The 14,114-nt window shown below is 34.0% G+C and overlaps 1 protein-coding gene across 2 annotated transcripts in view; it reads left to right on the top strand.

The window, feature by feature from the left end:
• Positions 1-1,001: 1,001 nt before the first annotated feature.
• The window catches only part of LOC140443283 (2-oxoadipate dehydrogenase complex component E1), a 95,726-nt gene continuing 82,613 nt past the window's right edge, over positions 1,002-14,114 (top strand). The window contains exons 1-5 of one of the 2 annotated variants that reach the window (XM_072534438.1): positions 1,002-1,272; positions 7,413-7,533; positions 12,021-12,189; positions 12,315-12,534; positions 12,590-12,751. In XM_072534438.1, the coding sequence (XP_072390539.1) occupies positions 1,137-1,272; positions 7,413-7,533; positions 12,021-12,189; positions 12,315-12,534; positions 12,590-12,751 (808 nt within the window). In that variant the 5' untranslated portion in view covers positions 1,002-1,136. Of the gene's footprint in view, positions 1,273-7,412; positions 7,534-12,020; positions 12,190-12,302; positions 12,535-12,589; positions 12,752-14,114 lie in introns of those variants that run through there. The other variant, XM_072534439.1, reaches the window with a different exon arrangement.

The following is a 14,114-nucleotide window of genomic DNA, read 5'->3' as shown; positions in this document are numbered from 1 at the left end:
AAGTTTTTCAGTCACGGTTGGTTTACATCTGAAATCTTATCTCTCTTATCTTGTTGTGGATGTACTGACAGAGAAAGTAAGGGAGGGGGCTCCTTGGTTAATGCTCTGTGCTGATGATGTCGTGTTAGTGGAGGAAAACACAGAATGTTGGAGAAGAGGTTGGAGTGTTGGAGAAGGGCTATTGAAGAGGGAAGACTTAAGTTTAGCAGGTCGAAAACGGAGTATATCTGGTCGGGAGGAAGAGAAATTGTTGGGTAAGTAGAATTGCTTGGAGGAAAGCTAGAACGACTAGGTACTTTGTGATCGAAAAATCGGCTAAGGCTAAAAGGAAAGATATACAAGAGTGTGGTGAGACCTGCATTGGTGTACGGCGGTGAAGTGTGGCATGTAAAGAAAATCCATGAAAAGAAGATGGAGGTAGCTAAAATAAAAATGTTACGTTGGATGTTGAGTAAGACACGACTTGATTAGGGAAAGATCCGGGTGACAACAGTCTCAAAAAAGATTAAAGAACAAAGACTACAATGGCTTGGTCATGTCAGACGTAGAGGTGAAAACTATGTGGGACGAAGGATAGAGCTGTTAGAAGTTGATGGAAGAAGAGGTGGAGGAAACCGACGAGAAGATGGAAGGACTTTGTATCAAAGGACTTGAGAGAGAAAGATTTAGGTGAAGAAATCCCCATGGGCAGAAATGAGTGGCGACGAAGAGTAAATAACAGTGACCCCTGAGAAGGGAAAAGCTGAGGAAGAATAATACGACTCCCGGCAGAACTAATATCAGTATTTTTATTTCCATTATTACTACAAAGATATATGACGGTTGATTATAATAGATTCTATTGTACATGAGGAATCTTTGATTTCCTTTTAATTTCCCTGTAAATTCGAGAAAAAATATACTATTTAAATTTTTTTTGTAACTCGAATTTTTTTATTCCGGTACTGCGGTGTTTGCCTAACCTTACATACTTAAGATCAAGTGAAATAAACAAACTAAACGGTAAATATATTGTAATATATGCTATTTTGTGATAAATCAGATTACATAAAAGTGAGATTGATTCATTTAGGGTCATGTTATCAACAACTCGATTAAACTAATAAGTAGTCTGTGTGCAACAACCGTCAATAAAAATGTATAAAAACTGTTCTAAGCTTTGTTTTGCTGGTAGTGTGAATTATTTAAAACATTTTCCAACCAATCTCCGAAGACCCTATCACAGTGAAAATGTTTTTGGATTCAAAAGGAAAACTAAAACATGTTATGAAGGTAATTCTTAAGCTTTGCATGTTGATCTAGCAATTAGTATTTTGGTTTTGTTTGCTGCAATCTATCCTGTATTGTATAATACAAAATAGGTTTACGTTTACGTCATCAAACAGCTGTTTATTTTCAACCTATGTCATACAATGTTGCCTAATCATCATCATAGTAAAAGAGAAGTATGAAATTTTATGAGATAAGAGTTTGAAAATCAAACACATTCATTGGTGATAATTCATACGGAATATATAAATTTCTTTTGCGGCCACTGTTGGAAGTAGGTCTACTTCCAATGTTCTGAGATATTCATAAGTAGGTACATAGTTTGTTGTCATTCCTGTTTTGTCCTTACTTCTTTTGTTAGATCTCCGTTACCATTCATTCTTGCCACATGGCCATTCCAGTCTAGATCCACTTTATTTTGGAGATCCAATTATATCCTGTATTTGATTTGTTTGGCATACTTTCTCGTTTTTTAATTACGAAGTTAGGCCATCTCTTATACGGATTCCGATCATTGATCTTTCCATTTTTCTCTAAGCAACTCTTAATTTGCTTATGCATTAGTAAGATTATACTTAACTTAAAAACTTAATCCAAAAAGAATTTATAGACCAAAAATCCAGAAATACGATATTACTGAACTAAAAGACCTAAAAGTAAAGAAAAAAAAACAAAAACATGTAAAAGAAGAAACGTAAGGTCACAGCAATAGAGTATGCAAAAATAGAAATAGTAAAGATATACAAAATATACTTAGACTAAAAATAAATAAAGAAAAAGGAGGGAATTCAAAGCATGATGGAAGACCGACAAAGGTTTATCGCCAGAGTGGGCCAATCACAGCTAAGATTGTAACTTTGGCCGGCCAATTACAAGCTATTTCTTAATCTTGATACTGTCAGGACCTATTTTGGCTTAGTAGCCCATTTCAAGAAACTTTGCGTTTTTATTTCTCACCTATCCCAAACTTCGTCGAACCACAAGAATTCGTCACGAAGAATTTCCAATAGCTCATTAATTGTTAAGATAAATACGAGGTCTACGAGGAAAAGAGGAAATATATAGAAGAATAACAGGGGGACGAAGTTAACGTAAGGAATCAAATGAAAACGGGAAAAAGTTAATATGGTTAATATGCTTTAAGTAGGTAAGTATGGTAAGTAAGTTTGCTACAGAGAACAAAATGAAGAAAGCTAGCACAAGGTTTGATCACAGAGACATTCATAAGGTAAAAAAAAAGAAAAAAAACAAGAACTGCCAATAATACCAAAACCTGTTAGAGATAGATTAAATTTCCAATTAGAGTGCGTTCAAGAGAAGCAGGTTGTAAACAGACTAGGGGAAGAAATAAATAAAAAACTAGAGAATCCAGTCAAACAGGATATAGATGAAGAATGGCAGACCATACAGACAGCCATGTCGGAAGCAGCGGAAAAGTGTATAGAAAGAGAGCATATAAAAAGGCGGCAAACTGGTTCAATGAAGAATGTAGAAATGTTTTATAAAGAAAAAACAGAGCAAAACTACAAAGAGATAAAGAAAATACCCAAAATGCGATCGAAAACTATGTGGCAAGAAGAAGGGAAGTGAAAAAAATTTACAGAAAAAATAAAAGAGAATAGCTAGAAAAGCAATTGAAAAACATAGAAGAAGCCTATATAAACAAAGAGGTAAAGAAATTCTACCAAAAAGTTAAGAAATCCAGAGAAACTACAAAGAATAATCCACAGTATTGCAGAAACAAAGAAGGCTTACTTCTAGGTGAAACAACAGAAAAATTAAACAGATGGGCGGAATATTTCGAAGATCTATTAAATACAGACCAACAAGAGGAACTTGAGGGAAATGAGAATTGGCAAGAAGATGAAGAAGGGACGTGCGAGGAACCAACTCTGAACGAAGTCAAACAAATAATAAAATAAGAAAAAAAAAACAAAAGTGCTGGGATTTTTAAGAAAGGTGGCGAAATATTGAAGAAAAGGATATTTCACTTGACACTAATAATTTGGCAAAAGGAAGAAATGCCGAAACAATGGTATAGTGCTCTTATTTGTCCTATCTTTAAAAAAGGAGACAAAACGGAGTGCGAAAACTATAGAGGTATAGCACTATTAGAAGTAGTCTATAAAATACTTGCAAAAATTATTAGGAAAAGTTAAATAAAATATGATAACAAAGTGATTGGAGAATACCAGGGAGGTTTTAGATCAGGAAGAACAACTACTGATTAAATAAGTATGTTAAATAAGTAAGTATGTATAAATATGTATGTATACGAACAAAACTTAGGATTACATATATGCTGTTTATCGATTTTAAACTCATATGACTCTCTAAATCGAACGATGCTATATGAGGCCATGAGAACGTTAGAAATACTAAAAAAGCTTATAAGGCTAGTGAGAATGACGCTTAAGAACACGATGAATAGGGTAACAATGGAAGGAGGCTTTTCAAGACAGTTGACAGAGAATAGAGGTTTAAAACAAGGGGATCCGCTATCAACGAATTTATTTAACCTAGTATTAGAACAAATCGTAAGAAGATCAAATATAAGCTCAAACAGGACTATTTTCAATATCAGGGAACAGTGCATAGCATACGCGGATGATGTGGTGATACTTCTTCTTCTTTATGTGCCGTCTTCTACCGAAGGTTGGCGACCATCAAACGATAGGTTTCTCTGTTTTGTGCCGCATGTATTATGTTCGCAGCTTCTGGTATTTGAAAACATTCTCTCAAGTTTCTCAGCCAGGATTTCTTCTTTATGCCTAAACCTCTTCTACCTTCAATCTTGCCTTCCACGATAAGCTGTAGCAGACTGTACATATCATTACGGAACACATGGCCCAGGTATGACGCTTTCCTCCTTTTAACAGTTGTTAAAAATTCCACCTCTTTACCCATTCGTCTTAATACCTCTGTGTTGGTCATTCTGTCTGTCCAAGGTATTCTCAGTATGCGTCGATACAGCCACATTTCTAGAGCCGCTAACTTCTTTATAGTTGCTGCTGTTAACGTCCACCCTTCAACTCCGTAAAGTAGCGTAGAGAGTACGTAGCATTTCGTGGCGCGCCATCGGAGGTTAACGCTTAGGTCGCGGTTGCTTAAGAGCTTTCTCATTTTGATGAATTTGGATCTTGTTATTTCAATTCGGATCTTAATCTCTACGTCTGGGTCCCACTTATCATTTACTGTATAACCCAGATATTTAAAACGGTGTACTCTTTCAATACGTTCGGCTTCAATATTCAGGTCGATATGTTGAATGTTCTTTTTACTGATCACCAAAAATTGGTAAGAACTAAGAAAAAGTTTTCCAGAAATGTAAAGAAGAAGCGAAAAGATACGGATTAACAATAAACCAAACAAAAACGCAATATATGGAAATGAGAGGAGACATAACAAATAATAACAAATATATCAAAATGTAAAGCTTTCGAAAAGTAAAGCTTTCGATTTGGTCAACTGGAGTAAAATGTGGCAGGTTTTGTCTGAAATGGGAGTCCCCAATCATCTGATACTGCTAATTAAAAGCCTGTACAATAACAATTATGCCAGAGTTAGAATAAATGGGGAACTAACCGATAGTTTCAGGGTCACAAAGGGCGTGAGACAAGGCTGCATAATAAGCCCAATTCTATTTAACATCTATGGTGAATGGATAATGCGGAAAGCTACTGAGGACTGGAACGGTGGCATCACCATTGGCGGGAAAAAGATTTGCAACTTGAGATATGCAGATGATACTACTATCCTCGCTAGTTCTGAAGCTGAATTGATTCACCTGCTACAACGGATAGAAGACGTAAGCTTAACGATGGGCCTTAAAATAAATAGAGATAAAACGAGAATCATGATAATTGACAGAGCTAACAACAATCAAAATCATCTGGTCATGATAAACAATATCGCTGTTGTAGATAAATTTGTGTACCTGGGCTCATTAATAACCAACAAAGGAGGCTGTACTGAAGAAATAAAGCGGCGGTCAGCAATCGCAAAAAGCGCTATGGCAAAATTAACAAAAATTTGGAAAAGCCATGTAATAACTACCGATACAAAAATGAGACTAGTAAGAAGTCTAGTTTTTCCAGTTTTTACTTATGCATCGGAATGCTGGACCCTTACTGAGAAAGACAAAAAGAACATAGATGTATTTGAGATGTACTGCTGGAGACGAATGCTGAGAATACCATGGGTGGCCCGAAGAACAAATGAATCCATACTGGACCAGCTAAACATAAACAAAAGACTAAGAACACAAATATCAGAACAAATAATAAGCTATTTTGGACATGTCCTTCGAAGAAATGGTCTTGAAAAACTTACCATCCAGGGAAAAGTAGAAGGCAAAAGAAGTAGAGGTAGATCTCCCACACGATACACGGACCATATTGTTGCTACCATTGGCGCTCCATTGTCAGAATGTGCTAGAATGACAGAAGATAGAACAACTTGGAGGAACATTGGGAAATTCAACTAATATCTTCATGATATCACGATACCTGCATCAGGTTAACGACTAAGAAGAAGAAGAAGATATCAAAATGAAAGGAGCAGATACTGTCTATAGTTTTGAAAAAGTGTCAGAATTTGAATACTTAGGAGTAACCATAACTAATACGGGAAAAGAAGAAAAAGAGATAGACAAAAGATTAATGAAGGGAAGCAGAGCAATAGGGTCACTAAATATATTACTGAAAGCAAAAAATGTGCCAAGAACAGCTAAACTACGAATCTACGAGACAGTAATCAGACCCACAGTGATGTATACCAGTGAAACGTGGATTATGAACCAACAGGAAAAAAAGAAAGTAGAGATCTGGGAAAGAAAGTTGCTCAGAAAAATCTTCGGAGGAATAAAGACACCCTTAGCGTAGCACCTTGTTGACACAGAGCCCCCGGTGAACCTCTCGCCAAGCGTAAGTCAAGAATACGTAACTCCCTGAGTAACTAGAGGATGGAATCGAAGACCCTTCATTCCTCCTCAAGAGCGGCGGTTGGAAACCATCCTGGAACTCCAGGCAATATGGAGGATGATCCGACCGTACGACAAGGTTGAGGATAAAAATAAGAATATTTATAAAAAAAATAAATCATGAAATCAAAAGATTTATCAGAATATTTATAAAAAAAAAATAAATCATGAAATCAAGAGATTTATCAGAATTCTCTTCTTTAAGTTCCGCTCCTATCGGAGATCGGAAATCATTCTGGCAATTATAATTTTGTTGATAACGCGCCTAAATAGTTCAACTCAACTGCATTCAATTCATTCACGGAGATTGCGTAGCCACGAGATTTTACGTCTTCCTACGCTTCTTCTGACTTTGATTTTGGCCTGCATTTTATTCCTTAATAGTTCGTATTTTTCACCTTTCAAGATGTGCCCCAAGTATTCCAACTTCCTGATTTTTATGGAATTTAAAACTTTGCATTATTTTCCTAGTTGTTCGAGAACTTGTGCGTTTGTATTGAGATCCATCCATGATATTTTCAGAATACGGCGGTAACACCACATTTCGAATGCTTCCATGTTTTTAATGTTGGATTGTTTCAGTGTCCAGGCCTTAACCCCATACAAAATTGTGGAGAAAATATACATCGAAGCATTCTTATCTGGAGCGTTATATTGATATTGCAATTGCAGAAAATTTTCTCATTGTGTTAAAGGTTGACCAATTTCAATGCGGCATCTTATTTCTTTTGTCTGATCAGTATCTTCTGTAATTCAAGCTCAAAAGTCCAACGTTTTATATCTAAAATCGTTACTTCCTAGTTTATTTTCTTTGAGGAGATCATTTCAGTTCCTTTGCTTGTTTTTCCCATTCTCGTATTACTAGTTCTTTAAAATCCTGGTTTATACAATCAATCTATCTCTTTTTGAACCTACCTTTCGCTCTCTTCCCGTTCAATTCTTTTCTATGTACTGTTTTTGTATGTCTCTTATCATCAATCCTTTCTACGGATCCCAATCAACCCATTCGTTTACTTCGTATTTCTTTTGGTAGACTCGGTCTATTGAATATTCTATTTATTTCGTCACTCCCTATTATCCTGTATAATCGTATTACCTGTATTATACTTATTAAAAATAAATTTCTATATAATTTGATACTATTTTAATCGTAACATATTAGTTCCAGAGGAGGTGAATGATATCAGATTGAAGCAGAGCAATTTTTTCCGATTAGTTTCTGCATATAGACAGCATGGTCACAAGTATTCAAGAATCAATCCGGTAGCATTAGAAATACCAGAGTGAGTAGCTTTTTGACGGTTTTTCATTTTTTAAATTTATTTGTTAAGATATTTACTCTCCCGACATTTAACTGTCTTGAAACATGAAATATTTAAGAGACAATTTGAGTAATGGCCAATCCACCGACTTGTTTTAGACTTTTTCCTATTTGTAAGGTATGAGTTAATTCATTCTGCATGTGTACCATTGATGATTAAATCCATCGTTGCTTTAAACTATAAATCCTCAATTTAGAAGAGTGATTTCATAGTTTAAACGCCGACTATCCTCAAATTTAAATGTACACAACGTCCCTCGAAAACTACCCGTTTTCTTAATTGCAATTTGCGTTTTCTCAATTGCAATTTGCGTTTTCTCATAAGAAATTACAGAATATAAAAGTAGTATATTTATTTGTGCTTCTCTATAGCAGACTTGACCAGGAGTTGTCGCACAGTATAGCCAATTCTTGTTCACAAGTAGTAATTATGGTCATACAAAACCTGTATTCTTCCACGCAGCGATTATTACCGTCATAAAAATACCAAAAAACATGATTTTTTCAATAGTAAAAATTAAGCACAAAATTGTAATGAAATAAATTTTATTTATATGTTCCGTTTCGTTACATATTTAAATTTATAAAATAAAAATCGATATTTTAAAACATTATTTTTCAATAGTTTGGTAACTTTGGAATTAGTGAGGAAACTCCGATTTACAATTCGGACCCAAAGATAGCCGTAAAACTGGTTTTTATTATTTTATAGCCAAAGAAGTGCCGATCATGAAATCAACGATGGTTCATTTACATTGGCGTCTCTGAGGGTAGTGCATTTGTTGCATTTTGTGAGTATAGTTTATGTGATAAGTTTGTAAACTTATTGTTGTCAATACTGTTTTATCAATACTGTATAATAGTATTGATAAAACGTGTTATTGATAATAAGAGTGTTATAGTTTGTCGTTTTATAGTAAATTTTTAGTTATATTCTGTGATTATTTTGTTTGAGTTTTATTGGAGTTTTGGTTTATAGTGAATTTTTAGTTATATTCTGTGATTATTGAAATGCAATTGACGAAAAACCGAGTTGTTCCAAGAGAAGACAGCAAAATTCTGATGTTGATTCCGAAAATGAAAAGCCGCAAAAGAGACGGAAAATGTTAACGTCCGAAGAGAAGGTAATGATACGAAACGTTTATGAAGGAATTGTCGGCAGAAAAATGGCATTAAATGTTAGCCAAGCGGTCGACATTTGTAGCAGTTTAACAAAAGTATCCGTTAGCTGTATTTATCGTGTACTTAAAATACAACGGAAAGTAAAAAGCAAGAAAAAGGTAAAACTAGAGGTAGGAAAAGCATTGTTTTGGATGACGAGACAAGGAATTTTATACGTCGAAAAATTCATTCATTTTATTTTCGGAGTGAAATTCCAACACTGAAAAAAATTTCTCAAGAGCTCGAAAACGATGACTCCTTACCCAAGATATCTCGTAGAGTCTTAATCAGGACCATGCGTGAAATGAACTTTCGATATGTAAAACGTAATAGAAAAAGTATGCTATTAGAAAAAAATGAAATTATTCTGTGGAGAAGAAAATATTTAGAAGAAATACGCAAAATTCGCAGCACTGGACGCAAAATATATTATTTGGATGAAACCTGGATTAACGAAGGTCATACAGTTGGAAAAGTTAGGCAAGATTTAAATGTCAAAAGTAAACGCGAAGCGTTTATAGAAGGCTGGTCTAAGGATTAAAAGCTCCATCAGGAAAGGGACGGCGTTTAATCATCACCCATATAGGAAGTGATACAGGGTTCCTTGATAATGGTTTGCTTCAATTTGAGTCGAAAAAAAACAGGTAATTATAATGAAGAAATGACTTCCGAAGTATTTGAGCGCTAGTTTAATAGAATCTTACCAAAATTGGAACCTGGGTCTGTGGTTGTTATGGACAATGCGCCATATCATAGCCACAGACTAGAACAATTACCGACGACGGCATGGCGGAAAGGTAGAATTCAAGAATGGCTTACAGAAAAGGGGATTGCATACGAAGAATCAATGCTCAAAATTCAGCTACTTGACATTGCACGGTTAAGGAAAAGTGAATATCGTAAATATGCTGTGGATGAAACTGCAAAAGATTATGGTGTCAAAGTTCTGCGTCTACCACCTTATCATTGCGAACTTAATCCCATTGAACTTATCTGGGCGCAAGTGAAAGGAGAAGTAGCACGCAATAACAAAACGTTCAAATTAAACGAAGTTAAGGAACTTTTGATTCAAGCAATCCTCCATGTAACTCCAGAGAAATGGGCTAAATGTATAGGCCACATAATTAAAGAAGAACATCGTATGTGGGAACTTGACACTCATCTCGAAGTTTTACTAGAGCCAATTATAATTACACCAGGTGAAGATAATGACAACGATAGCAGCACTGCATCTTCAGATTTAGACAGCGAATAATATTTTCTAATAGTTTAGTAAGGACATCAGCATAAAAAAAAACCAAAAACAAAAAAAAAACGAGAAAACATAGTAAGTGTGTATAGTGTTTGTGTTTAAATAGAATAGTACAATGTTTTGTCATACAATTTTTGTTTTTATCATACAGTTTTTGTACAATATTTATTCAAATGTTTAATTTACTGACGTTTCGATCTCTATATAAAGAGATCGTTTTCAAATATACAAATGATAGATATATTTATTTTTCTATAGCTTTTTGCTTGTGGCATTCCGTATTTTTAGGGAGAATGTTGGAAATAAGCCACAATACATCTATTTACATGTTTATTTTACTGACGTTTCGATCTCTATTCCAGAGACCGTTTTTAAAGTTAAGAAAAAAAAAGAAAATAAATAATATAAGATTATATAAATATATAATAATAAACAAATAAAATAAATATAACTATAATTTATATCTTTGAAAATGGTCTATATTGTGACCTATTTCGAACAATAATATTTAAACAATATAATATAATTAACGTTGAAATAAAAGTGAGTATACGCCACTGGATTTTCATACGTCTTTCCCCACTTCTCCACCTTCAAACGATGAATCACTCTCCCAAATAGTGGAAATATAGTTAGCTAGATATATTTCGAAGGAATGTTGAATTTGTGTAGAATGTTATATAATTCGTTTTATAAAAATAACTGAACTGGATAAATTTCTTACAGAATAGGTTGTCACGCCTCTGGTTGTAAAATAATTTTTACCTTCAAAAGACGTTTTTACTCACCGAAAACTTGTACCCAGAAAACTCTGGGTAGCAAACATTCAAAAGATGGTTTTACCTAATAGAAAATTTGAAGTTGTCTCCACCAAATCCTGGTAGGCATTGCAGTTATAATTTAAATGTAGTTAATAAGAAGATAGAGTCCACCTAGGGTGGGAAAGAAAGGTACACAGATGATACAACATTTTTTTCCGAATCCTTGGAAGAATTGATGGAGCTGTTAGAGCTAATAGAACGAATGAGTTTTGAAGCAGGGCTGTTCATAAATAACTTAAAAACAAAAAGTATGATCATACGTAGAAGAAATAACAACCAGATAGAAATCGTCAGAATCAATGACATCGAAGTGATTAATCAGTTTAAATCAATCTGAGTACCCTCATAACCAACTTTATGGAATTTGCATCTAAGAAAATAAAAAGAAGATAAGCAATGGCCAAGAGAGCAATGATAAAGCTCACTAAAATATAGAAGAGTCACAACCTAACCATACATACAAAGATGAACCTTATAAAAACAATAGTCTCCATTTTTTAAGATATGTAAGTATTAATGCTGATCCTTAAAGGAAGTTGATAAATGCACTGTAGACACTTTCGACATGTTTGACTGGACCCTGGACCGCAAGAGGAACCAACGACTAGATACTTAGACAGCTACTCATTACAAAAAGACTTCGAAGCATTGTTACCGAAAAAATCACTACTTACTTTGGTTATGTAATGCGTAGAGATGGTCTGGAGAAGTTAACATTGCAGAGAACAGTACAAGGAGCGAGAGCTCGGGGAAGAACACCAACGAGGTATGTGGACCAGATTACAAACGAAGTCGGAGCCCCACTAAACCATTGTTTCAGAGTTGCAGAGTACAGAAATGGAAATAAATAACGAAATATGATTGATAAGTCAAGGTGGCATGATGTCCGAACCGGACGACCTATAAAGTTGAACAAATTCGCCACCTAATTTGAACAGTTCAAGGGAACAGTTGTAAATTCTTGGTACCTTATTGTTTCTTTACGTTCATATTGCTTGTTTCACCCATTAAAAAGTAAAGGCTCCTATCAATTTATCCGTTCGCTAGATATACTGCACGTTAGAGGCTAGATATATGCTTCTCGTAGATCATTACATTGTTTTGTTCCATATCCTGTATCTTGTTATTTTACATTTTCTTTTTATTACTTTTCGACGTGTTGACTGAACACAATTTCTGAAATGTACAAGTATTGAAAAATATATTCATTTTTAGAAAATCTCCAGAAATTGAACTAAATCGATATGGCCTGAATCTAGATGATATAGTACATTTTAAGGGGATCATAAATTCAAATTTGACGGAAGGTAGTATTAAAAACGCTTTGGAGTTATTGAATAACGCATATTGCAAATCAATAGCAGCCGAATATGTATATTTGGAGGTTAGTATATAAATTAGTTTTTATTATTTTTAATTTTGTATTTAATTTATTCTGTCAAATCTTATTTTATTCCGAATAAGAAGTTTGGAAGCTTTCCATCTTATTTTGGCTAGATTTTTTAATAGGATGAAGAAGAAATTGAATGGCTGAATGAACATCTTGAAAAACTTCCACAATTAAAACTAGAAGCTAACGAAAAAGTAGCAATGGTCCGTGAGTTACTCAAATCTCAAGTTTTTGACCATTTTTTGGCAAAAAAATTTGCTAGCCTTAAACGGTATGGTGGTGAAGGAGCTGAAAGTATTATGGTATTTTTTTCTGAACTATTTAGGCTTGCAGCCAATGGTACGTCTTTTTATTAAAAAAAAAATGCTTAAGTTTTAATATGTTATGTTTTTAGACAGTATTGAACAAATAGTGTTAGGAATGAACCATAGGGGGCGGTTAAATTTGCTGACAGGTTTACTAAATTTTCCTCCTGCCGAATTATTCAGCAAATTAAAAGGTAACGCTGATTTTCCTGCACATTACCAAGCAACTGGGGACGTTATAAGTCATTGCGGTAAGGATTATGTTATAAAAAACTAAATTCACATTTCATATTTGAGTTTCAATTATAGTTTATATTTACAACTTGGATTATGATAATTTTAACGCTTAACCAGCAAGGTGAAAAAATATTACACAAATAATAAGGCACAGTCTTTCAGTCTTTCATATTCATAAAAACGAAATTACAAGAAATATACAAGAAATTTTATATTTTATATACGAGATACAGGGTGCAGCATTAGTGCGAAAAAGTTCAATTACTCATTTGTTGTAAGAGATACGAAAAAAATTATTTAGGTAAAAGTAGGAGCGTAGATCGGACCATACCCTAAAGATATTTTACAGGCCGCCCATATTGACAGAGTAAAACAAACTTATCTTTTTTTATTGAAACACCCTGTATATTTTTACATTTGTGGACTCTTCTCGATGTATTACTTTACTTACTAGATGTATGATAATTATTTTTTTTTTTATTAATTTCGTAGTAACATTAACATCCTGTAAAATTGTATATATTTGACATTAAAAAACTATTTATGTTTAAATGGTTTCTAACATAGACTACTATTGTCCAAAATATTAACATATAATTTTGGACAACAAGTATTTTCTAAGTTTTAAACTGAAGGCTCCGGATTTAAGTATTGTAATGGAATGTTATTTTATGGTACTTTATAATTTTTTAAGCATTTCCTATAAATAACTGCTTTAATTTGTGAGTTATTCGTGATTTTTTGAGCCTAACATTAATTGCAACAAAAATTAGCTGAAATTTTATTAGGTTGGCTATAAAAATATCAATCAAAAATTATTTTTCAAAAAATTTTATTTCAAATCCTTTATAAAAGGTATATAATAAAATGCCCAAACGGGCTATATCACAATTACATTACAGAACGTTTTCGGAAAGGTAATTTCCATCATCAGTTTAACGAAGTATACATGCTTCTTCTTCTTGCATTACCGTCTCCTATCGGAGGTTGGCTACCATCACAGCAATCTTTACTTTGTTGGCTGCAGCTCTGAACAACTGTATTGAACTGCACCCATACCACTCCCTTAAATTTCGCAACCAGGAAATCCTCCTACGTCCCACATTTCTCTTTCCCGAGATTTTTCCTTGGATTATGAGTCTAAGCAGAGAGTACTTTTCTCCTCTCATTATGTGGCCCAGATATTCCAGTTTTTTCGTTTGTATGGTTTTTATGACTTCGCATTCCTTTCCCATCTTCATCAGAACATCTTGATTTGTTACTCTTTCTGTCCATGGTATTACATGGTATACATGCTATGAGCCAATAAAATATATGGGTAAAAACCCGTTAAATGTTCTTAATTTATGGTTATGTTACATTATACATTATTACAAA

Source organism: Diabrotica undecimpunctata, chromosome 6 (assembly GCF_040954645.1).
Source record: "Diabrotica undecimpunctata isolate CICGRU chromosome 6, icDiaUnde3, whole genome shotgun sequence".
NCBI classification, from domain to species: Eukaryota; Metazoa; Arthropoda; class Insecta; order Coleoptera; family Chrysomelidae; genus Diabrotica; species Diabrotica undecimpunctata.
The sequence above is the reverse complement of the archived record's forward strand: the minus strand, read 5'-3'. Positions and strand labels throughout refer to the sequence as shown.